Here is a 27,858-nt window from a genome sequence, read left to right on the forward strand (position 1 = left end):
GAGTTAAAATATAATTTCGACAAAAATCGAAATTATCGTGGTATAGCCTGCAAAAGATCTCGAAAAATATCCTGAAATTATGCGGAGACCGTGCAAATGATCTCGAAATGTTTATCAAATATTGCCGATACAATTCCGAAATTATATCGAAATAGCCCCAAATCATCCAACAATTATCCAGGAGTAGCCCCGAAATTGTGCCAAAGTAGCACCGAAATGATCCGGAGATAGTCCATAAATATACGCTCAAATTTTCAAAATTGTTTATTATAATGATTAAAAATAATAAAGAAGTAAGTGTTTCCAGGAGCGTGGGACTCTCTCTTCCTTTTTCAAAAAGCAATGGTTGGTATACCCTTGAAAGGTATTTGGTTATTACGTATGTCAAACTAACTCCAAATATCTTTCACCGTTCTTGCGTGGTTGAATCACGAACATCTGCACATCTAGACAGCTAAAATACTCTTATTTTAAAACAAAACGGGGTTACACTTGCCCTATAACAGTCTTCGACATATACTATAGGATAATTTTCGCTATTCGGAAATATGGTAACCTGAATGATAGATCTGTGGCCTGTGAGAACCTTGGCGAATTTTTGCAATACTCTGGACACTTCCATATCCGTGCGAGCTCAGGGCTCAACCAACATGTTCAAATCCGAATTCTTCGTTATTCAGAAGGCATACAAGGCAATATTGCGTTCCGATAGTACTGCGTGCGTCAGTCACAAATTGCAAAGTCGAGGGGGTTTGATCAGTATAGAGACAATGCCATAAACGTTGCTAACCGTCGTAATGAACCTCCTAAGATACAGGAAAAAAAGATGGACTAATTAGTTATTTCGATGTTAGTTCGCTTTTGTCAATTCCCTGTCTTCCAAGCTTGTCAGTTTTAATCACCTATCACATTGTCGAATACTTCGCTTATGTGGCGGCATTACCTCCTTGGTTTGTATGCACTATTGATTTCGTTCCTCTATATAAAGTGTATCTCTGTGACTACTTACATTGTCGTTGTTGTTGTAGCAGTTTTGCCTTGCTTGCTTTTGGATTTATAACGTTCGTACAATACAATTCGCACACACATGCATATATCGTACGCTAAGATTATAAACCTTATAAGTACCATTTTTTCTAAAAATTACTTTTTGTTGCAGTTTAACAGTGCAGGAGCTAATGCATCAACCAGGTAAAACAGTAACCTCATGTAATGACCACACGCAAAGTAAAACAATTAAATAACGAGCTTAACTTCTTTGCTTTCCATGAGAAGTTGAAAAAGTATTTTCTCTGCCGTGTAAACTTGTTTATGTCTATTAGCCGGTTTACAATCTAGGCCCATGATGTACTCATTTTTGCATATGTGCATTATCATTTGCATGAAGATATATGCATTTATGTGTGTATACTTAAGTCATACACCTGGAACATACTGTACTGACCTTTCAGAACGTTCTTTCGGTATCCTCCTGTCCATCTCTGACCCAACCTTGAACAAGTTTACAAGATGCCCACAGAAGCGCGCCGGAGGCTTGTAGCGCAGAGTTCATCAGTGTTTTTAAGTTAACTCTAGCTTTATTTAAGGTCAACCTCACGCCTCACTAAGTGTGCATCGCCTGTGTATAATTGGGTCTCATCTCACAGGCGCTCGCTAATTTTCCTTCCATATGATCGAGAGCGTTGTGGTCAGTCGTATTTCAATCAGAACAGAGAACCCTTTAACAAAAGTTCATATGTATATGAGTATGTATTAATCTAAATGTTTGAGAAAATCAAACAATTTTTTACCACTGCATTTTAAAATCTAAGAATATGGAATTATATATAATTTAGTTTTTCGTTTTGTTAAAAACATATATAAGATAAACCACTAATAAATAGACAGACTGTTTCCAAATAAGTAGCTTCATCTTCCATTTATAACAATTATTGGCATTGCTGGTTTTGATGGTATCCGTGCGAGAATCATTTATCTAAATATTTTATATGGCCTAATTTGCAACACACAACATAAACAAATAGTTGGGGGAATGATGAGCGAAATGTTGTTGCATAAAATACATGAAATTAGCAGCCCATTTCTAAAATGTTGCTCATACGCAGTGTATACACCACTGAAATGACTCCGTTAAAACTTACTGATATACATACATATAATGGAAAAAAGTAGTAAGCAATCAAATAATGTCCAAAAATAGTGTAATGTTACTGAAATCTCAGTTATATACATTCAAAGCACTGTTACAAGAAGAAGCAAAAGAGAAACTATTTATGTGACGACAGGATCCCATAAAGAAGCAAGTATGGTATAAAGTTAATCTTAAAGATGTTGAGCAATACTATTTAATATTAATTTATAGGTTATGTATTTAAAATAATTAATTTTAATTAACTGCAGCATTTTAATTATAATTACAGATTTGTTTTCTTTTTTTGCAGTTCCTTTAAATTTTGAAACATAACAACACACAGCAACTGTTAAAATGGCTAAAGAGTTGCGTACACTTGGCTGGGATTACTTTATGTTCGTGGTCTTCATTTTGATCACTGTATTTGGCCCACTATGGAAAAGAATTTTCGGCAAGAAAAAACAACGCAGCAAAGCGGATTATGTTTTTGCAACAGGCGGTATATCGATTATCGCAATCATGTTGTCAATCGCGCGTGGAACATTGGGTGTCCGCACTGTTCTAGGTAAGTGTAATATGGGCAAGATTTATTTTTACAGCTTACCCACAAGTCATAGTCACATTACCAGAAGCATTGATATTAGGTCGATAAAAGCGTTTCAGTTCAGAGGCTCCAGAGACTTTTCAGTGTTTTCTGTATAGTTATGAACTTAGATTTGCGAGCATTTTCTTGAGAGGTAGGCAAGTTCATTCATACACGGATTAAACCTCTTACATTGACTTCCTTAGAAAAAATACAAGTGCTTCGGCTTCCCGTGTTTCGATAAGAATACGATCCTTAAACTCCTCATCGTATCTTTTCAAGAGAAAGGTGCCATAAACTGCTAGTATATACATTTGTATGGACGAAAGTTAACCGATATCGCGCCATCGATATTTCGATAGGATTTGGGCTCAGAAAAAAACAGTTCCACTACGCATACCCAAAAAAATAATTTTCGAGCCTGCGAAATATCATTTTTTTACTTTTTTTCGACTTTGATTTTTAAGGTTTTTTTTCATGACCTTTTAAAAAAATTTCAATATGTATACTCTGTCCGACCCAAAAATGGTCGTATACATGAAAATCTTACAATCAAATGAAAATTTTTTAGTAGGTCATAAAAAAAGCTTAAAAATAAAAGACGAAAAAAGTCAAAAAAAAAAATGAAATTTCGCATTCTCGAAAATTATTTTTTTGGGTATGCGTAGTGGAACTTTTTTTCCTGAGCCCAAATCCTATCGAAAAATTGATGGTGCCATATCGGTTAATAAATCGACCCAGTCTAATACACATATTTACATATCTACAAAAAGTAAAAGCAACCACATCATATAAAAAATACTTACCTCAATAATTCTTACAATATATTTATAGCCAGATTCGCAGTTAGCAATCTCAATTCAAATGTTCTACACCTTTTTACAGTATTTTTTGAATTCTTTTTTTTTCATTTTGTCCAAATAAAAATTGAAAGACACTCCACTCACTTGGACGTAAAAAATAAGTGGATGATATATTTATTTACCACTTCTTTGTCACACACATTTTCTGGACATTTTTGATTTTGTGCGGTATAGTGAATGAAATCGCTACAAAACCAACTCCAAAATAGTGAAATATATTACCGTATTGCTTTAAATATTGTTTAATACATTGTGCTCTTTTCAATAACAAATCGATATTTTTTCGATAGCAACCCGATAACTTTTCAATGGCAAATCGATTTTTAGATAGGTGAGCCGATAAATCATCAATAAAAAATTTAAGACAAATTTATAGCACTTCGCTATCTTCTTCGAATCCGGTTGCGGTTTCGGTTTGTATTCTCATTCACTTTCCTTTGTTATAAATACAACTACACTCCCTTACCGTTACATTCTGGAATTTCTGACACCGGGAGCACAGACATATACACGTCAATAAATTAACGGCTTACTCGTCGAAAATAAACCGATAATAATCCGATAACTCATTGATACCGCGATAACGAGTGTTGTCGATAAAAAACCGTTAAGACTTCGATTCCAAACACATAGCACGCATCCGTTTTCGGTTCAGGTTTCGGTTCTTTATTTTCCTTATTTCTTTCTTTCACTTCTCCCACACATCACCGCTTACGATTTTCTTATACTTACATTTGTTACCCACCCCTACAGTTGGTAGTAAGTAGTTTTTATATTATAAACATAAATATTTCCTAAGCGTATTTATGAACTTTTAAATTCGTTTGTTTTACTTCTTGCAGGCTATCCCAGTGAACTTTTTTACCGCGGTTCAGCAATGTGGGAGATCATTTATGGCATGATTAGCGCTTACCCCATTGTTTGTTTTGTTTTTGTGCCAGTTTATTTCAATTTGGGCATAACATCCGTCTATCAGTACATAGATTTAAGGTAAGAGATATGGCCATTAAATTATAAAACACTAAACCCCACTTTCATAAAAAATAACAGTGACAATTTTTATCAAATTTCGCCAACTAAACTTTTTTTTTAATAACTAAGAAAAAAGTTCTATGAATTTTCTTACTGAAACTATGCAAACCAATCTCAAAAACATTTTGGAAAAAGACAAATATTCCGAAAAATTCGAGGTCTGTATTTGCAGCTCTCTGAATTTTCCCAGTATGGAATTTTGTGTTCCAATTCCAACCACTTTTAGCCTGACAGAGTAAAACTATAGGTCTCTTGAAATTCGCATTGATTTTTAATAATACTTTTCTTCCGATGGGTATGTCGGATTTTCTTATGTATACAAAATAAAGGTTCACGCTTTCTATGGAGGAAACATCCTTCGAAAAAAAATTATCAAAAATCAATGCGCACTTGTACTTTGTTAGACTATAATTGATTGGGCTACAAAATTATGAAATTCAGAGGACTGCAAATAAAAATTTCAAAATTTTCGGAAAATTTTCTGAAATTTTCGATTTTTTTCGAAAACGTTTTTACAGATGAGTTACAGAATTTATAGAAATTTTATTTTTAAATATCGAAAAAAAAAGAATTTTATTGACGGATTTATTAATTTCATAAAAATTGCTACTGCAATTTTTCCATTCGCTGTTGTATATAATAATGTTTAAATGAGGGGTTACTGAAGCCTGACAAAAAATATTGAATTTTTACAATTGCGTCGTTTTTATTGTGGCAACGAAATATTTATTGAATGAAACTATCAAAAGTCCGAAAAAGGTGATAACCTTCACGGAAGCAGCCATTCTTAACGACCACTATTAAAATACAACTACTTGATGCAATTATGGAAAAATTCTTCATAAAATCTTCCTAATTAATTTCTTTATTTCAAAAGATTGACTAAACATTACTGAAATTTCGCAACCCTTTTAGCGATATTTGCCTGCCTGTTATTTATATTCGTAATTTTATAATCAGTTATTTTTACTAAATTATAGAACAATACCTACATTTTTTTGATGGCATTAGCTGTGAAGTGAGTTTCCTTCCATTTATACTCAATAAAATTATCAATACGTCAGCGACATAATAACGAAATTGGTGAATAGGACAGTCGTTGTTGCAAATGAAAAATCTTAAGTTAAACTTTTAACTAAAATTTGTCGGTGAAAGTGAGTAAATTTACCTATTGGTCAACAATAAAACGTGGTTCTCTTTTGCGAAACTAATGAACTTTCTCGTGAGTTTCAGTTTCGTCGATTAATTACATCTTGACGAAATGCGATAAAATTATCCTCCAATTATTGTCAGAGCTAAAAGCACGTTTACGTTCGATGCATACCTGATATGTTATTTAAGAAAAATTTTAGTGTGAAAATCATAACCAAAATATGCTAAGAATGATGTGATGATGTGCGATCAATCAACTGCGTGACACACCCACATTCACACAACTCTAACTCATTTCAACACGCAGCACACTCTTACAATTATTATTAATATCTCACCACGGGGTTGCAAAAATATTCAACTATATGCGCTTAAATTGACACTAATGGCTTAAAGCATCAATTTCCGTATTCGTTTCACGCTTCACTTCCGCTTAATGGGCCAACGATCGGTCGGCTTTCGTTCAATAGGTTGCACGCGTGCTAAGCCATTCATACAAGCACGGCTGCCACACCATGTTTTCATTTGGGACCAAAATTTATAGAAAAAAAGGACCAACTCTCAAAGAAATGGACTAAATTTCTGTATTCCTCAATTGCTCTAAAAATAATGCGGCAATTCGCATTTGTGTCGAATTCGTTGTAAAATCTTAAATTTCAGGTTGTGGTAAAGTACAATGTCACACACACTTAAAATTTAACAAAACGCCTTATATAAATATATGTGTGTTTTTAATGAAAAACCTTAGAGGAAACCCCGTTCTCAAGCCAAACTAATACAATTTTATTTAGATACAAATCTTCTTTTTAAACCAAATTTCTCCAGAGCTCGGATGTATGAATTTTATCATAAAAATCAGTCCTAAAATAAAAAAAAAATTTGAATGATTAGCAAATTTAATTCTTTGCTCTTCCGTCTACCAATTCACCCTCATACTTCAATTTTCCCATCTATGGCCTCGATTCCGTAAATGAGAGTGAAATGTACACTTTTTTTCATATAACTTGTTGTAGAGAAAAATGTACATTTCAAAACTAACATTTATTGAATCTAGCCACAGTCCTCAGATCAACCATTGTTCAAAGGTTTCACCTCTGTAGTATTGGAATTTTGATCACATTTAATTAGGTACGAGAAATTCGTTAACAATGTTATTATTAAAGTTTCTGAGTTTCTACTCTCCAACGGGAATAATTTGACACAAAGCGTTTATATCAATTCTACGTTGGACATTTGAAGAGTTATCGCGTTCAGAAAATATTTCCGCCTTACTTCCAATAAAAATATTCCTTGTTTTAAGATACTTAGTATTCTAAATTATATACACACAAATTTTTTAAATACTCAATAATCACTAATAATAATAATCATTCAAAATGTGTTTCATATTGATGGTATAATAGCGACAGACAAACATTTTCCGATTGAACTCTTTATGGCAAGCCGGAAATATGTGCATATATGTAAACGTTTAACTCTGTAACTGATATTGAATTTGAAAGTTGTATAGAAGAAACGCCATTAACTACCAGACATAAAAATTTTAAATATAAGCCGTATAGCAGTATGAGGCGTATGCAAGAAGACACTTTCCAGGGTGAGCCAACGAGTAAAATAAATGCCTATTATCTTGCGTGGCTTTACACGACAATAGTCTTGGGATTCCTTTAACTCATTAATTTTCATTAGATCTTTGGGCTGTGTGAGAATAATTTAAGTATCGACATCCTAAACGAGAAGTAACACTTTCAGAATTTTTACATAGGATTTCTTAGTAAAAATGTTTGCTTTGAACAAAATTTGGGAGATGGCTACTTTTTAATATCAGATGGCGCCAGTGTCGCTCATTCTACCGTTCTCTATAAAAATACGTGCAATCTACTCATAATGCACAAGCTTGTGTTAAACTCATCTATATGAAAAACTGGTTATGTGTCGGAGCTATAAGGGAGTGGCAAGTTCACTTAATACAAAAGAAATTAGCCTCATGCTTTGATTTAGTTTTTAATTCAAGGATGACTGCATCAGTAGCAAAATCCGTCAAATTTCTTTGAGGTGCACGTGCATTTGTAACAACTTTTTTAAAGATCGAGGAGCAACAAAAATCTCTCACGAAGAGTGTTTGACAACCAATTGAAATATCTAGCCACCAAAGCAAGATCTTTTCTTATTAGCCGCTTGTTTCATCAACAATTAACGAAAATTGTTTTGCTTCAAGATCAAACACTTTTCTAAACTATCTACTAGGTGAAGTGCCATTGTTCTGCATTTCAAGTACAGCAATTTTTTTCGTAAGAAATCCATTGAAGTAAATTGAAAATTATATAAGGGTTGGTGAAGGTGCGAAAAATTTTGTGGGCAGGGTTGTACATTTTTACCTCAGTGAAAAAAAAACCAAAATCTTGATTACAGCCTAAAAAGGACCAAAATTGAAAAAAGGGACCAGCGGACCAGCGGACCAGCGGACCAAATGGGATTAGAAAGGACCATTTTTGGTCCAAATGTACCAAAGTGGCAACCGTGCATTCAAGAATACAAACGCTATTGCTGTGTAAATGTATGTAGCTGTGTGTGAATGCTTTGAAACTCAAGTGCTTGCAGTAATTTTGTATTGGTTGCACTTTGTCTAAAGGCAAATGCATCAAAATATTTGCAAGCGTAGAAGCACTGTCGTATGCACGGAAATATGATGGCATATATAAATATTTACAAATATCAACAAATTTTACAAAAAAAGTACTTTAAATTCTATCTTGAAATATAAACAGTTTTATATTTTAATGTTAATAGGAAATTTGGTAATTATTTAAACCATTTTTTATATTCATTAACCAAAATTTTTTCAAGCGATTTGCATATTTATAATTTTGCCTAATTATTTGAGTTTTTTTTAACTCTTTAATTTTGCATGGATGGTTTTTTTAATTGATATTGTGCAGTTTTAATTAGAAAATGGTTATTATCTGGTTTGGTGTACAAACCACTTTTATTATCCTTATCAGTTCACATTAATCAACCATTTTATACGCAATTTTCCAGTTGACGTAATTTTATACGGACATTTTATTGGTTATACTGATTATACTTCAAATGTGAAATAAAACAAGTAAGGAAGGCTAAGTTCGGGTGTAACCGAACATTACATACTCAGCTGAGAGCTTTGGAGACAAAATAAGGGAAAATCACCATTTAGGAAAATTAACCTAGGATAACACTGGAATGTGTTTGTATGACATGGTTATTAAATGGAAGATATTAAAGAGTATTTTAAAAGGGAGTGGGCCATAATTCTATACGTGGACGCCATTTCGGGATATAGCCATAATGGTGGGCCATGGGTGACTCTAGAATGTGTTCGTACGATATGGGTATCAAATTGAAGGTATTAATGAGGGTTTTAAAAGGGAGTGGTCCCTAATGTGAAGGCGTTTTCGAGATATCGATCAAAATGTGGACTAGGGTGATCCAGAACATCATCTGTCGGGTGATTTCGCCCTGCAGAACTTTTACAATTTGTTTCTAAAGTTATATTTTGCGTCAATAAACCAATCCAATTACCATTTTTCATCTCTTTTTTCATATTTGGTACAGAATTGTGGCATTTTTTCATTTTTCGTAATTTTCGATATCGGAAAAGTGGGATTTCGGCCATACAAGTACGTGAACTAAGTTTAGTTAAGATATATCGTTTTTTGCGCAAGTTATCGTGTTAACGGCCGAGCGGGAGGACAGACGGTCGACTGTGTATAAAAACTGGGCGAGGCTTCATCCTATTTCGCCCATTTTTAAAGAAAACAGTTATCGTCATAGAATCTATGTCCCTACCAAATTTCACAAGGATTGGTAAATTTTTGTTCGACTTATGGCAATAAAAGTATTCTAGACGAATTAAATGAAAAAGGGCGGAGTTACGCCCATTTTGAAATTTTCTTTTATCTTTGTATTTTGTTGCACCATATCATTACTGGAGTTGAATGTTGACATAATTTACTTTTATACTGTAAATCTATCAAATTTTTTGTTAAAATTTGACTTTAAAAAAAATTTTTTTTAAAGTGGTCGTGTTGGTCATCCGATTTCGCCAATTTTTATTTAGCACACATATAGTAATAGGAGTAACATGGCTACCAAATTTCATCATGATATCTTCAACGACTGCCAAATTACAGCTTGCAAAACTTTTAAATTACCTTCTTTTAAAAGTGGGCGGTGGCATGCCCATTGTCCAAAATTTTTCTAATTTTCTATTTTGCGTCATAAGGTCAACCCACCTACCAAGTTTCATCGCTTTATCGTTTTGGTAATGAATTATCGCACTTTTTCGGTTTTTATAAATTTTCGATATCGAAAAAGTGGGCGTGGTTGTAGTGCGAAGATGAGCGCCCAGGAACCTATATACCAAATTTCATCAAGATACCTCAAAATTTACTCAAGTTATCGTGTTTACAGACGGACGGACGGACGGACGGACGGACATGGCTAAATGAATTTTTTTTTCACCCAGATCATTTTGATATATAGAAGTCTATATCTATCTCGATTAGTTTATTCCGTTACGGATTACCGTTATGCGAACAAAGTTAATATACTCTGTGAGCTCTGCTCAGCTGAGTATAAAAATAAAGACAGTTTAACTACAGATATCAGCAAAGCTATTTTAATTTTAATTCATGTTAATTTCGTATAGCAATTCGTTCTTCCAAAAACGGTCATGAAGGACTAAAATAATATATCTGTTTAAAAATGCGTGTATTTCTTTCTATGCTAATGGTTGATCGGTTAGAAAATGAACTCTGAAATCTGAATATGGTGGCTGTGCTGAATATATGGTTGGGTGCGGTGGTGCTGATGTAGGGGTCTCACAGTCTCACAGTTTACCGAAAGAAAGATGCAGAACACTGCGTGCACAGGCGCCACCGGAGTTTCGAGCACTGGTCGCACAGTCGATTTATATCCTGCTTAACCTGATTTCGATCGACTGGAATAAACTATATACATCGGCACAAACCGCACTGATTTAAACTTACGTCATATCGAAGTGTACTTCAAACAAAAATCCTCGCAATTCGGCAAGCGTATAAATAACTTGAGGAACGAAATATATTTTAGATAACACCTTCGGATAAAGGGACTTGGAATATTCCCGCAATTGTCGTGATGTCAAATAAGATGTTAGATGGTCGGACTAGGATTCTAATATTGATAATTTCCGGAACGCCAAAATCTTCGGAGATGTCCTTAATATCTTTATCACTACAAGAAGAAGGAGAAGAAAAAAATGGGAACATAACTGGTAAGGTAACTATCTTCTCTCTCAAACAGCGCTAAAAACGTTAGCTGCTCTTAACTTTAGCTCAGATTCAAAAAACTTTGAGCTAGTCTTACCGACGCATAAAATCCAATATATGGATTATCGAAAGAAATAAGATGGCTGATAAGCTAACAGTACCTCCACTAAGTTTCTCATATATCACCTTTGTACTAATAAGTTCGAGCTAAGTATGAAAAATTTCAAATAACTTGTCTCGGCCTTTTTTTTGTAGTTCATTCCAAAAAAAAAAGTTTGAAAGTGCTTGACATCGGTTTAAAATCACGTTTAGATTGTTTGCCTTCATAAATAATTTGTGAAGATGGCATTGCCACCGCCTATTTTTCAGTGGATGCATTCATTCCTTTTCGCGGGCGATAACCCGTACCTCCATGAAGATATTAATAGAAATGGGCACACATCTAAGTATTACAATAAAGCATACTTTTTCTGAAAATTAAGTAATTCCGTTGGCGACTACGCCCATTTTCATTTAAGGCCGTATTAACGATGCTATATAGTTAGAAGACTTTAAACTGAATACCACATTGACAAAACTTTTTGATGTTTCGTTTCTAGAATTTGCCAAAAGGACGGAGTTAATCTATAATTGGCACCTACGTATTCGTTTTACTGTATGATGAATGATGTTGCTGTATTACAATGCTTCCAATTAATACTATAATATGCGACAAAATAAATGTTGTGCGGCTACCGTGGTGTGATGGTAGCGTGCTCCGCCTACCACACCGTATGCCCTGGGCCAGTGGCGTATCCAGGATTTTGCCAAGGGGAGGGATGAGCAATAATTTATGTTAAGTTAAATAGAAATTAAGACACACAGTAACTAGGTTTACAATCTGTGTGTATTTCTTTATAAATAAGCAGTACTGACCATCATAAATATATGTAACGAATTTAGGGCAATTCCGCTTATTTGCAACCTTCTACTAACGTTCGAATCACTAAACTGTTGAATAAGTAACTCAGCTATCCAATAATGCAAAGTGGCCCTTATTAAAGTACTTCACAATAACACTTCTACCTCAACAGATAGCGTGCTTAAATCAAAACTGATTCCTCGTACCTAAGCTGCCGCTGCTTTTATACTTTTTGGTTTCCTCGTTGACATATTTCTAGGCATTTCTATTTCTAGAATTTGCTACCAGCTCTAACATAACTACAGATGCACGTTATAGCTTCTCATATGCGCGCGTATATGTGAGTGATACTTCCACATATAATTGCCTACTTTTGGGAGCATCTCAGATAAGATATATACATGTGTTTGTGCGTCTCTCTCCGCTGCGTGTAGGTACATATGTGTAGAGATAATGATTGATTCGTTTATGTATATACAAGTGACTGTCTGTTTTATTGTTGTTGTGGTTTCATTTACTTAGCATCAGACTAGTGATGTGAGTCTTACTTAATGTCACTAATATTCGTCACACATATATACATGCATATACTTATGTAAAATCGTTTACTTCAAAGGAAATACTTGGATTATTTCAATTAATATGTGTTATTATTAATTTATTTCAATTAAATTGAAAAGCTTTATTTAAAACTTTAATTCTGTTTGTTATAAAACGAAATTTAGTCTTCGCTCCTTAACACTCAATCTCTTAATCTTTTTTTTGCTAAAATCACGTGCACTTTTGATTTAAAATATTTGAAAATTGTTTAAGTGATTATATCGTTGGTTCCATGGAAGACTATCTCAGTTCAAATTGCATCGAAGACTACCTTAGTTCGTTTTTATTTTTTAAACTAACACGTTTCGCTTATTTGCAAATTTTGTATTATTTAGTTTAATTTTGTTTATTTTTGTGTTAATTACTTAGGTTTTAATTTTTTGTTAAAAATAAATAAAATAAGTTAAACTAAAAAAAAAATAAAATAAAATAATACAAAAATAAGTAAATTTAAACAAAAAAATACAAAATTAGCAAACAAGCGAAAGGTGTCAGTTTTTTATAAATCAAAACGAACTGAGACAGTCTTCGACGCAAATAACGAACTGAGATAGTCTTCGTTGGTTATCTTCGGAGGTTATCGCGCCTTACATTTATTTATTTATAAATGTTGTGCTTATATTCGAAGCTCTACTGCCGCTGTGCACCTCTGATCAAAGAAGCTGTATTTTTAATGTCATTAACATGTGCATACATTTTGACGCCAGATAAAAGCTTCCATCGTCATTTGTTCTCAATCTACAAATTTGTTTTTTTTTTTTTATTTTATCTTAATATTGGCATGTTGACTTTTTCTCCTGGCATCTAATTTTGCTACCATTATTTCCATTATTTTACTTTGACAGCTTGTCCTCCTTTCTCTTTCATAAGTACTCCTACCATCTCTTTTGAAATAACATGTTCTTTTCTTATTATACTCGAAAGTTGCTCATTATACGCATATATATATTTAAATTAGGCGGGAAACGTGCTTATTAGGGTTTGCTTATTAACATATGATTAACATATGACACGTAGTGCTAAAGGCTAATCATGCCAACCTATCTTATTAATCAACGTCTAGGTATCACGACGCCATGACGTTTATTTTTTTTACACACACAGATGGCTATATATGTTTTTTTTTTTTTCTAAAAATGTGGGGACTCCAGTCCGGCGGCAGTAACTCTCTTTAACATATTAATCCTTATTATTATAACGGAACAATTTTTGTACAGTTTTCGGGATGGTTTCGTGGCTGGGGACTATTTGGAACTGTTTTTCTGATCGATTCTGGAATACTTTGAGATAATCTCATGCTATCTGGATTATTAAAGGGTCATTCACGGACCATCTCTGGAATAATTTTGGATTTATTTCAATATCTTTTCGGGACCATGAATCAGTTTCGAAGCAATTTTGATTATTTTTGGATAACTTCGGGACTATTTCCAATGATTTAGGGATTGTGTTTCTTATTTAATTTCATGACCCCTTCGAAATAATTTCAAGATCATTTCAGGAGGATTTTCGGTTGTTTTTGGGGCTATTTCTGTTCTTTTTACGGCTCTTTCAATCATTCCCGACCAATTTTTGCATGTCATCGGGAATTTTTAATGGCCATATCGGACCTATTTTTCTGTCATCTTAGTATTGCTTTCTTATCATTTCGGGGTCACTTACGAATAATTTCGAGATTGATTTTAGGCAATCCTGTGACTCTTTTATGTAACATATCACTATTTATGGTTTTCGGAATCACTCATTTTAATTCGAATATTTCTGTACACATTAAATGGTTATTCCTCTTTATATGTGATAATAAATTAGTATATATGTACTTCCATAGCATTAAAAAACTACGCGGTTGAAAATTGTATCTTACAATTTAAATATTTTTGAACTACTTACATATATGACTATTGACGACGGCAGAGTAGCCAGGTCTCAAGGTAAAAATTAAGCTACGTCCTAGAAAACTTCTAGTATTTGCCAAGATTAAAGTTCGTACATTTGGTAGTCAAACAAATTCTGGCAACACTATGGACACATTCAGTCTATGTGAAATCTTACTGACCAGCCAGTTCAACCTAACCTATATATACGACCAAAACAAATTGAGTTTAAATTTGAAATCTTGAAAATCTTTAAGTAAAAGGCAGTTCTAAAGTTAAGCAAAAAATTTTTAAATTTTCATCAAAAAAAAATCATAAAAAAAGGTTATTCTATCAATATTTTGATTATTAAATGGTTATTCCTCTTTATATTTGATATTTTTAATTTATTGAATGTTTTTATATATTGGCCAGCTAATTGAAATTTTTTCTAAGCGAGCAGAAACAATTTTGAAGCATAGCAGTTATGAATATGCTCGGTAATGGTAATTGGTCAGTTACAAGTATTTAGTAATTAAAAAATTTAAGTAACAAGTAAAATTACTTTTTCTGGTACTGGTAATGAATACGTCTTTTTCCGATTTCTGATCAATTATTTCAAATACTTTCAATTACTATCAATTCCTTCCAGTTGTTTGCTAATATCCGGTAAACAGATAGGTACAGAAAATAGTACTTCCGTTCAATATAATTATTAGTTTGCCCTCAAAAATGATTTTCAAAATGAGTTATTCATTTCATAATGGCTTGAAAATAAAAAATTTATTGGGTTTTAAACCGAATAATTGTCGCTTCACATATGTATATATACATACATACATATTAAGTAACTATTGAGAATTGAACACCCTTAATACTCGACGATTTATTCTTTACACTCCAAGAGGCCGCATTATAATTTTATAATTGCTCGATTCAAAATGCAGTACCAAAGGACGTCAAACCTACCTTTTATTACTAAAATACAACCACCCTTTTAAAATGTTTTTCACAATGTTTTTGCGAGTCTTGGACTATTCAGAAGTAATGACCGCGAACTTCACGTTTTTTAACAGTGATCATCGAATTCGAGCTTAATATTGAATTTCCAAAGACTGTGCCCATTCGTAGCTTTAGGACATTTCACGAAACGGTTAAATTTGGCAAGATCGCGATCATCCCAACGCGACCTATTATAGTACCTATAGTCTCAAAACATACTTTCTATTACAGAAATGTAACCCAATGTGAAAGAAATATGTGGCTTTTATAGAAACTTTTTCAAATTTTCCATAGGGCCTCTTGACCTAAAAAGAGGTGGTGACCGCGAATGTGCGCTATTCAGAGGTCTGACCATGAAATTCTTGTTCTTGTTTTACCTCTAATTTTCCACACCGAGCATTTAGGGCCCAGAAAAATTAAAAAGTAGCAGGACGCAAATTAAAAGAATAGCTCCGAGGTACATTACGCCAAGTATTTATTTATTCTGAAAAATAACATGGCTATTATTTAACAAAAAAAATTATATTTGTGATATGGTGAATTGTTCCAACTATATAACCATATATGTATGTAATAATCCTATATTGCTATTAAAATATGCTGGTAATAAGTTTTGAATTCGAAAGCAAAAAAAAACAAGTAAGGAAGGTTAAGTTCGGGTGTAACCGAACATTACATACTCAGTTGAGAGCTTTGGTGTCAACATAAGGGAAAATAACCATGTAGGAAAATGAACCGAGGGAAGCCCTGGAATGTGTTTGTATGACATGTATCAACTGAAAGGCATTAAAGAGTATTTTATGAAGGAGTGGGCCATAGTTCTATAGGTGGACGCCATTTAGAGATATCGCCATAAAGGTGGATCAGGGTTGACTCTAGAATTTGTTTGTACAATATGAGTATCAAATGAAAGGCGTTAAAGAGTATTTTATGAGGGAGTGGGCCATAGTTCTATAGGTGGACGCCATTTAGGGATATAGCCATAAAGGTGGATAAGGGTTGACTCTAGAATGCGTTTGTACGATATGTGTATCAAATGAAAGGTGTTAATGAGTATTTTAAAAGGGAGTAATCCTTAGTTCCATAGGTGGGCGCTGTTTCGAGATATCGCCATAAAGGTGGACCAAGGGTGACCCTAGAATTTGTTTGTACAATATGGGTATCAAAAGAAAGGCGTTAATGAGTATTTTAAAAATGAGTAATCCTTAGTTCCATAGGTGGACGCCGTTTCGAGATATCGCCATAAAGGTGGACCAGGGGTGACCCTAGAATTTGCTTGTACAATATGGGTATCAAAAGAAAGGTGTTAATGAGTATTTTAAAAGGGAGTGATGCCTAGTTCAACAGGTGGACGCCGTTTCGAGATATCGCCATAAAGGTGGACCAGGGGTGACTCTAGAATGCGTTTGTACGATATGGGTATCAAATGAAAGGTTTTAATGAGTATTTTAAAAGCGAGTAATCCTTAGTTCCATAAGTGGACGCCGTTTCGAGATATCGCCATAAATGTGGACCAGGGGTCACCCTAGAATTTGTTTGTACAATATGTGTATCAAAAGAAAGGTGTTAATGAGTATTTTAAAAGGGAGTGATGCCTAGTTCCACAGGTGGACGCCGTTTCGAGATATCGCCATAAAGGTGGACCAGGGGTGACTCTAGAATGCGTTTGTACGATATGGGTATCAAATGAAAGGTTTTAATGAGTATTTTAAAAGCGAGTAATCCTTAGTTCCATAAGTGGACGCCGTTTCGAGATATCGCCATAAATGTGGACCAGGGGTCACCCTAGAATTTGTTTGTACAATATGTGTATCAAAAGAAAGGTGCTAATGAGTATTTTAAAAGGGAGTAATCCTTAGTTTCATAGGTGGACGCAGTTTCGAGATATCGCCATAAATGTGGACCAGGGGTGACCCTAGAATTTGTTTGTACAATATGGGTATCAAAAGAAAGGTGTTAATGAGTATTTTAAAAGGGAGTAATCCTTAGTTTCATAGGTGGACGCCGTTTCGAGATATCGCCACAAAGGTGGACCAGGGGTGACCCTAGAATTTGTTTGTATAATATGAGCATCAAACGAATGGTGTTAATGAGTATTTTAAAAGGGAGTGGGCCTCTTCAACGACTGCCAAATTACAGCTTGCAAAAGTTCTAAATTACCTTCATTTAAAAGTGGGCAGTGCCACGCCCATTGTCCAAAATTTTACTAGTTTTCTATTCTGCGTCATAAGCTCAACTCACCTACCAAGTTGCATCGCTTATTGCGTATTTGGTAATGAATTATCGCACTTTTTCGATTTTTCGAAATTTTCGATATCGAAAAAGTGGGCGTTGTTATTGTCCGATATCGTTCATTTTAAATAGCGATCTGGGATGAGTGCCCAGGAATCTACATACCAAATTTCATCAAGATACCTCAAAATTTACTCAAGTTATCGTGTTAACGGACAGACGGACGGACGGACATGGTTCAATCGAATTTTTTTTCGATACTGATGATTTTGATATATGGAAGTATATATATATCTCGATTCCTGTATACCTGTACAACCAACCGTTATGCAATCAAAGTTAATATACTCTGTGAGCTCTGCTCAACTGAGTATAAAAAGACAGCCTGCAAAATGTTTGTGATTGTAGCAACAATATAAGGGTGACAAGAAAACATTTGGTATATTCCCCTATCGAAAACAAGCACAAAAACATTTGAAAAGAAATACATCGACACTGATGTTTGTGACTGTACTCCCACGTTTTATTGTAAACAGAGGTAATAAAAAATTATAATTTTTGTGAAAACGCAAACAAAGATTTATTTTTTCATAAGGGTTAATAATAATACCCAACGGATTAATACCCTGCGAGGGGCGCATCAGCATGACGCACGGATTTGTTTTTGCCAAGTAGTTGATAGGCGGAGGTTTGTTAAGTGTTGAGATCTAAAACTGCCCAGATACAGAATAAAAATCATCAGCTGAGTATTATACATAACAGTTAGAAATTAAGTGAACATTTTATATAAATTTTTTTTTTTAATTTTATTTTCTTACGAGTTAGGATAGGATAGGACAGTTTTCTTTACGGTAAAAAGTGAATGCGTTATATCAAATGAACTAGAATGAGTGTTATAATCATGACACAAACACCGAAAAGGTTCATTCAATTCGAAATTATTTAGTTCTACCCTGTCTCAAAGGAAGGGGTTTGTAATATCTTGACACTCGTGATGGGACATTGAAGTTTACTTCGTTCAAAAGTAAGGGGCTAGAAATCAGTCCATTCAGTAGTTTTGCCATGAATAATACGCCTAGCATTTCTCTACGACCTGCGAGAGTTGGAAGATTGATAAGCTTCAATCGACTAGTATAAGGTGGAAAATTATACCCAGAGTCTCAATGAAAATTCCTTAAAGAAAAAAGTAAAACTTGCTTCTGTATTGACTCTAGTCTATCTGCATGATTGATATCGCGGATTCCAGACTATTGATCCGTATTCTAGTATCGGTCTAACTAATGTGGTAAAAAGGGCTTTAGTTACATAAGGGTCACTAAATTCCTTAGACTATCGTTTCACGAATGATAGAACACCTCTAGCCTTATTGACAGTAGCCATAATATGAAGGTTGAAACTAAGTTTAGCATCCATCGTAACTCTCAAGTCGACAAAATAATTTACTGATGCAAGAAAAAAATTATTAATTACATAAGAAGCTGCTGGCAAAGATCTTCGAGAGAGGCACATGAATTTACATTTATTAAGGTTCAGCGGCATTGAGTTTGCGTTGCACCAAGCAACTAAGCAGTTTAAATCCGCTTGAAGCATGGGACGTTCATCAATAGACGCATAGGACCTAAAAAGTTTTACATCATCAGCATATATTAAAATTTTGGAATATTTTATTGTGGTACAGATATCATTAATAAATAGCAAGAACAGAATTGGACCGAGATGACTGCCCTGTGGGACGCCAGAGGGAACATTGGAAGAGTATTTTTAAAAATCACTTTTTGCGTTCTACCGCAGAGATACGAAGAGATCCACTGGGTGAGACCAGGTTGGCAGCCAAGTCGATCAAGCTTTTGGATAAGCAAGGAGTGCGAAACTTTATCAAATGCTTTACTGAAATCAGTGTATATAACATCGGTGTGAAGATTTTCTCTAAATCCATTAAAAACATGAGTTGTGAATTCAAGTAGGTTGGTAATGGTAGATTTTCCTTTACAGAATCCGTGTTGCGGTTCTGCAATCCAAGTAGAAATGGACAAAGTTAGCTCATTGGCAACTACAGCTTCAAACAACTTGCAATTCCTCGATAGTTTTCTATACACGACCTACTGCCACTTTTGTAGAGAGGTATGAGAAAAAATTCCTTTCCAAGCAGAAGGAAAAACTCCACATTTTAGGGACAGATTGAGTAAATCAGTTAGAGGCTGATATGTCCGCTTTGTGGTCTTCTTAGGTATTCTATAAAAGTCAGCATAATCTCGTCAGTTGGTTATCTTTGTTGGTCATAAAATCTTAAGAAATCTAAATTTCGAGTTGAATCACTTTACAATAAAACGTATTTAGAAAAATTTTTTAAATTTCAAATAGTTGAAAGTAATTGGAAAAAAATTGAAAATTCGTGCATTATACCTGCATTATAGCGTATATTTATACCTGTTAGTTGGTGTTTTCAGTTACTGGGTATTTGTAATGGCAGTGGTAATTAAACTTGATTCTACTTATATTTAAATGTTTAATAACTTAAAAATTAAAAAGTGCTGCCCGCTCGATAATAAAAAATATAACACTCATGGTTTGCTGTTATTGCTTCTAAAAATAGCGCAGTACAAAAACCTGTTCACAAAGAACATAAGCCATCTAAAATTTACGAAGGAATATAAAAGCAGAAGGCTATTGGGATTGGGTTGTGTGCCAGCTGGTGCGAGATGTGGCTTTGGTCGTGACCGTTTATAAATAGACTGATCGTGGCAAATCAAATCCCACTCCCGGGAGGAAAGGCTTTGAAGAGATTTACAAGCTATAATTGAAACAGATGGCGCCTTGTCCATCCTGATGTTTCGTTGTATAAATGTTTCCAAAAAACAAACAATGAAATTAAATCGTGGTCTAAAAATGAGTTTGACAATACTTTTTCTTAACATTTTATTTCTTTTTTTTTCAAATTTAGATTTCAATATTAAGAATTTTTCCAGGTATGCTGTTCCCAAATTCGTCTTTCCCATTTCATTAGAAATTTTATTTATTCGTTTATTTTGGTTGCAGTTTTAAACTAAATTATATTTTAAAGAACTTATTAAATTTTTCGAGCTCAAGGCCACGCATAAATAAAAACCAAATATTTTATATCTTTCAATAAATATACTTGTTTAATGTTAATCGATATTTCGACCTCAATCTGAGATCATCCTCAGGACTGAAAAAATTACAAAACAATAAAAACATCAAAAAGTGCATTTTACGTACATCCTTATAACACAATTTACACTCTTGGCTGTGCCTGATCGACTAATTTTAAAAGATTACATATTAAACGAATATAAACAATATAATGTAAACAAATAAATACTGTAAATATAAACAAATTTTTACAAAAACAACCATGTACAAATTTCTCCAACTGTACGTCGCGCTCAGCATACATATATATGTACATATATCAGCTACAGGTAAACTGTTGTTGTCTAACATTATAATACGAATATTGGTGGGACATTAAACTAACAAATTACTCTCAAAGCGCTTTTTTGTTTCTGCTTATTAGCTGCCTATAGGCCGAAGCACAATTTTCCGTGTCTGTTTTAAAATTTATCCGTTTGTCGCTCTCTATATTAATAATATGAAGCATTTCAAGTATGTATCTCTTGTTATATTGCTTCTCTTGTTGCAAAATTCTCACATTGTCTAAATCTGGACAATGTCCCGTAGCGCTACAATGATGTGTTAAGGCTGTTTTGTTATCGTTCAAATTATTTCTGTTTTTTATATTCGACTTGTGTCCGGAAATCCTTGTCTTAAGCTTAGATTTAGTTGTCCCCACATATACTTTATTGCATAATGGGGACCCGTCACCATTGCAATTAATTTGGTATATTACGTTGGATTTCTCGTATTTTTCAATCCTGCTTTTCATGTTGCTGTATATTTGTCGTAGAGTGTTGTCGTACGTGAAAGCTATTTGGAACTTGTCCCGGTCATATATATTTGAGTTCTTCAGTCTGTTGGACAAGCCTGGAATGTATGTGGCTGTCTTGAATATTTTCTTGGCATCCTGTCTGATCTCAGTAGTATTCGGTCTAGCGTAAAAAGCTCGTATGTAGCTATTGATTAAAGATAGAGGAAATAACAGACAACGATTTTCCTCTATCTTTAATCAATACAAAAATAACAGACAACGATTTTCCTCTATCTTTAATCAATAGCTACATACGAGCTTTTTACGCTAGACCGAATACTACTGCGATCAGACAGGATGCCAAGAAAATATTCAAGACAGCCACATACATTCCAGGCTTGTCCAACAGACTGAAGAACTCAAATATATATGACCGGGACAAGTTCCAAATAGCTTTCACGTACGACAACACTCTACGACAAATATACAGCAACATGAAAAGCAGGATTGAAAAATACGAGAAATCCAACGTAATATACCAAATTAATTGCAATGGTGACGGGTCCCACTTATGCAATAAAGTATATGTGGGGACAACTAAATCTAAGCTTAAGACAAGGATTTCCGGACACAAGTCGAATATAAAAAACAGAAATAATTTGAACGATAACAAAACAGCCTTAACACATCATTGTAGCGCTACGGGACATTGTCCAGATTTAGACAATGTGAGAATTTTGCAACAAGAGAAGCAATATAACAAGAGATACATACTTGAAATGCTTCATATTATTAATATAGAGAGCGACAAACGGATAAATTTTAAAACAGACACGGAAAATTGTGCTTCGGCCTATAGGCAGCTAATAAGCAGAAACAAAAAAGCGCTTTGAGAGTAATTTGTTAGTTTAATGTCCCACCAATATTCGTATTATAATGTTAGACAACAACAGTTTACCTGTAGCTGATATGTATGCTGAGCGCGACGTACAGTTGGAGAAATTTGTACATGGTTGTTTTTGTAAAAATTTGTTTATATTTACGGTATTTATTTGTTTACATTATATTGTTTATATTCGTTTAATATGTAATCTTTTAAAATTAGTCGATCAGGCACAGCCAAGAGTGTAAGATGTGTTATAAGGATGTACGTAAAATGCACTTTTTGATGTTTTTATTGTTTTGTAATTTTTTCAGTCCTGAGGATGATCTCAGATTGAGGTCGAAATATCGATTAACATTAAACAAGTATATTTATTGAAAGATATAAAATATTTGGTTTTTATTTATGCGTGGCCTTGAGCTCGAAAAATTTAATAATTTAAATATTGAAGGCCGAAAAACAACAAATAAAAATTTTAAAGAACTGTTAACTGTTTAGAATTTAGTAGGAAAATATTTTAAAATTTGGTTAAACCGAGGTAAGGTTTAAAATCACGGACCTGCCAGTTTAGTTTAAAGTAATCTAGAATGTACACTCAAATTTCTAACCGTGTGCAATTCTATAAAATACATAGATTTTTGTTTCTGCGATCAAAAAATTATTTTTTTAGTTAGTTGTCATTAGGTTTAGTTGTTTTTGGCATATTTAAGTTACTCACGTCGAGTTTTCCATTTGAAATGTTTGGCTTTACTGGTTTCTCTCTTTTTGACACTGTTCAAGATGTCAGGTATTTTGACTCGCTACTACTAATTCGCCATTTGCAGCAGTACTCATCTAAATTAACGGGAAGTGCAATTAAAAATGGTACCCGATATTCAAAAATTTTGGTGCGTTAATTTGGCATTAGCATGGCAAAGAAAGCTTAACACGACACTGCACAAAATAATTGATAACTCGCTTTTGACATTGTGTGGGCTATATCACTAGCAAATTTAAGAAATTCTTACAAAAAGTCTAAATGTGAGTCAGGGGCTGTGCCGAAGAATTCATACCTTTCATGAATGGGGCTGAACAATAATCTTATTCCGTTCATAATCTCCAAACAATCGGATGTATAAGATAAGAAATATATAGTGAGCAGATGTACATACCTAAACGATTTTTAAGATAAATATAAAATAAAAAATGGCAAAAAACCCCCTTATCTGAACGATCGGGTGTATGGGATATATACTATATATAGCTCCGATCAAAGTAATTTTTTCAGAAAATCTTCTACGATATATTAAAATATATATTACCGAGTTTCATGTTTATACTTTCTAAATTAAGTGAGAAATGGCCTAAAATATTTCTATCTGAACGATCGGTTGTATGGGATAGCTATATACTATATACATATAGCTCCGGTCAAAGTGATTTTTTCAGGAAATCTTCTATGATATATTAGAATAAATATCACCAAGTTTAACGTTTTTATATTGGAAATTAAGGGAGATATGGCTAAAAATCTTTCTATCTGAACGATCGGTTTTATGGGATATATATTATATATAGCTCCGATCCAAATGATTTTTTCATGAAATCTTCTATGATATATTAGAATAAATATCACCAAGTTTAACGTTTTTATATTGGAAATTAAGGGAGAAATTGCCAAAAACTTTCTATCTGAACGATCGGTTGTATGGGATATATACTATATATAGCTCCGATCAAAGTGATTTTTTCAGAAAATCTTCTACGATATATTAAAATATATATTACCGAGTTTCATGTTTATACTTTCTAAATTAAGGGAGAAATGGCCAAAAATCTTTCTATCTGAACGATCGGTTGTATGGGATATATACTATATATAGCTTCGATCAATGTGATTTTTTCAGAAAATATTCTATGATGTATTAGAATATATATCACCGAGTTTCACGTTTATACTTTCTAAATTGCGGCAGGAATGACCAAAATCGTCTTATCTGAACGATCGGTTGTATGGGAGATATATGTTATAGTGGTCCGATCCTACCAGATCCGACAAATGTCTAATATAATACAAAAATACATCCTTGTGCCAAATTTCATTGAGATATCTCAAAATTTGAGGGACTAGTTTGCGTTCAAACAGACAGACGGACGGACAGACGGACATGGCTATATCAACTCAGTTCGTCGCCCTGATCAATTCGGTATACTTAATGGTGAGTCTATCTTCTATATTTCTCAACGTTACACACATCGGACCAAAGTTAATATACCATTTCATGTTCATGAAATGTATAAAAAATGTTGTCTTTAGCTTTAACATTAAAGTACGTGTATTTAGGATATGATATGAAAAAGGTTACATTAAAAACTCAAGCGCATGCGTCGGCTTATCTTCGCCATTTCATCTAAAACTTCATCAACGGTAACAATTTGATCACGGTGGATACTTAGTGATGCACAGCCATTCAATCGATTTTCACTCATCGTGTTTCTCAAATAGTTTTTAATCGGCCTAAGAGTTGAAAAAGATGCAATGTTTATATGTAGCTTGTCGCCGTGACGTAAGGGCAGAAGAATCATGCAAATATTCAGACGCATGTCTTTTCATTCCGATGAATGTAATCGCATGCAATAAGTTGGTTGATTTTAAATCAATGTCAATTATGTTCGTTTCAGCAAGTTGGATCATTTAACACGATCATGTTGCCGAATGTAATCGAACGTTGTTGTGTTCAATTTTTGCTGTTCTCTGATTTGTATGTAGATGGTCGTTAGACAAATTTATAAGGAAATTTCTTGGTTTAAACCCCCAAAACCCCCCGTAGCTATGCCCCTGATGTGAGTATAAACAAGCTATACATACATAAAAAAGAGGCTTCATCTGATTAATACTCTCAAAAAAATAGATTACCACAATATGACAGAGGAAAAAAGTGTTTCATCTAAATCTTAGCCAGATTGTTCTTGTAGGGCAGCTTATCGATTGCTGTCAATCGTTTGGTCTTAATGTCTAAAGGTAAAAAAAGTGAAAAAGTAGCCTGCCCAAATGGTAACCAGTTTTGGAAAGTAACCGGTTCCAAAAAAGTTATAAATTTTCGCAACGGTACCCTTTTTAAAAAAGTTACCTGTTTCAAAATGTAAACGGTTTTAAAAAATTCGCCTGTTCCAAAAAATAAATAGTTCCGGAAAGTAACCTTTTCCAAAAAGAAACCGGTTCCAGAATGTAATCTGTTCCAAAAGTAACCGATTCCAAAATGTTACTAGTTCTAAAAACGTCACCTGTCTCAAAAACGTGCCCTGCTTGAAAAAATATAGGGTTCCGGAAAGTAACATGTTCCAAAAAAGTTACAAGTTCCAAAAAGTAACCGACTTCAGGAAGTTACCCATTCCAAAAAAGTTACTAGTTTTAGAAACGACACCTGTCTAAAAAACGTGACCTGTTCCAAAAAGTAACGGGTTCCGGAATCTAACCGGTTCCAAAAAGAATTACAAATTCCAGAAACAGTACCCTTCTTAAAAAGTCACCGGGGCCATAAAGTAACTGGCTCCGAAAATCTTACAAGTTCTAGAAACGTGACCTGTTTAAAAAAGTAACCGATTCTTAAGAAGCAACCGGTACTAAGAAAGAAACCGATTCTAAGGAAGTAACCGGTACTAAGAAAGAAGCAGGGCCTACAGAGCGTAATTGACATCAAAAGAGCAACTGTTCCAACAAACTAACCGGCCGCAAAACATTAGCGGTTCCGAAAAACTGGCCAAAAAATGTACCCGTTCCAAAACCCTGTAAACAGTACCTCCAAAAGCAATCAATTCGAACAATCTGATCCAAAAAATGGCCTGTTCCCAAAGAAAGTTATCGGTTCTAAAAATAAGTAGCTAGTTTCAAAAAACTTACCAGTTCTAAAAAAGGAAACAGTAAAGTGGAACTTATTCCAAAGTTAGCAGTTTCAAAGAGGAAAATCTATGGAAATTTAAATGTTTTCAAAGAAGTAACCGGTGCTAGACAAAGCGGTGCAGGAAAAGTACAAGATAAAAGCGAAAAGTTAAAAAAAAAACCTGAACGGCTCAAAAAAAATTTTGGTGTTTATCAGTGTATCAAATAATGTTTATCGAAAAACCGCTTAGCTATATTCGAGCCCCAGCAAATAAGCAGTAATTTTCCCACAGAAACTTAATGGAAGCAAAATTTTGTTTAATAAAATAATCAATTTTTCTTTTTCACGCAGAGGAACCATTGACAAACATCCGTCATCAGCCCCAAAAAAATATTATGCTTTTTTCAAAAAATAGTTCAAATGTGCCTATTTGAAAAATAAAAAAAGAGAAAGTTACTAACCGCTTTTCTTAAAGCAATCAATTAAAATTTTAATATAATTTTTCAATATAATTTTCTTACTATCGAAATAGCCTTTACTGCTTTTATACAAATGCTGGGGACGGGACCTATATGTTATATGCCGACTCCGAACGGTAACTTTTAGGTAAATGCTTTTTCACTGAGAAGCTTTTCATGACAGAAATATACTCGGAATGTTTGCCAAACCATTTCCGAAGGCAACCCCGTTTAGAATAACTATTTTCTAATTGAAACAACTTCTTTTAAATGAAAAATCGGATGAAGTAGCTAACCAATTAAATTGGGCGAGATTGAGAGAAGGCGAGAAGTGCACATTATCGACAAAACGGGAAAGCCGTGGGCCCATACGCGGGGCTATCAAATGACAAAGATCATGTGTAAGTTTTACAACCTTAGACTAACAAATTTAGTCTTTATTATTGTTATCATTAACAAGTAAAAACGGGACTGTCTTCGGCTGTGCCGAAGACTTCATACCTTTCATGAATGAGGCTGAACAATAATCTTATCCCGCTCGTAATCTCCGAATAATCGGATGTATAAGATAAGAAATATATAGTGAACAGATCTACATACCTTAACGATTTTTAAGATAAATATAAAATAAAAAACAGGTAGGTACTTTGTGCGAGGATGCAAATTTTCAGGTTTTTTGTGGTCTGCGTGTAAAAACTATGACTACGGATCACGTATTTCAACAATATATGACGTAAACGTAATTATTTGATGAAATTTGATTAATTTTGAAGCTTCTAGCCGTAAAAAGGGGGCAAAAATTAGAGTTTATATGGGTTATATAATATATATACCACCGATCTCTATGATTTTTTCAGACAACAATATATGCTATATACGTAAGCATATGGTGAAATTTGAACATATCTAAACGATTTTTTAAGATAAATATAAAATAAAAAATAGGTAGGTAATCTGTGTGAGGATGCAAAGCTTCACATTTTTGTGGTCTGCATGTAAAAACTATGACTACGAATCACGTCTTTCAAAAATATATGACGTAAACGTAACTATTTGATGAAATTTGATGAATTTTGAAGCTTCTAGCCGTAAAAAAGGGGCAAAAATGACAGTTTATATGAAGTATATAATATA

At 33.8% G+C, this 27,858-nt stretch overlaps 1 protein-coding gene across 11 annotated transcripts in view; it reads left to right on the forward strand.

Annotated features, from left to right (window-relative positions):
* LOC137238458 (sodium-coupled monocarboxylate transporter 1) overlaps nt 1-27,858 on the forward strand; it is a 243,016-nt gene that overhangs the window by 168,421 nt on the left and 46,737 nt on the right. For 10 of the 11 annotated variants that reach the window (XM_067763476.1, XM_067763478.1, XM_067763477.1 and 7 more), the window contains 2 exons: nt 2,442-2,696; nt 4,420-4,567. In XM_067763476.1, the coding sequence (XP_067619577.1) occupies nt 2,486-2,696; nt 4,420-4,567 (359 nt within the window). In that variant the 5' untranslated portion in view covers nt 2,442-2,485. Of the gene's footprint in view, nt 1-2,420; nt 2,697-4,419; nt 4,568-27,858 lie in introns of all 11 variants that reach the window. The other variant, XM_067763479.1, reaches the window with a different exon arrangement.

This window comes from Eurosta solidaginis, chromosome 1 (assembly GCF_040869045.1).
Source record: "Eurosta solidaginis isolate ZX-2024a chromosome 1, ASM4086904v1, whole genome shotgun sequence".
Lineage (NCBI taxonomy): Eukaryota > Metazoa > Arthropoda > Insecta > Diptera > Tephritidae > Eurosta > Eurosta solidaginis.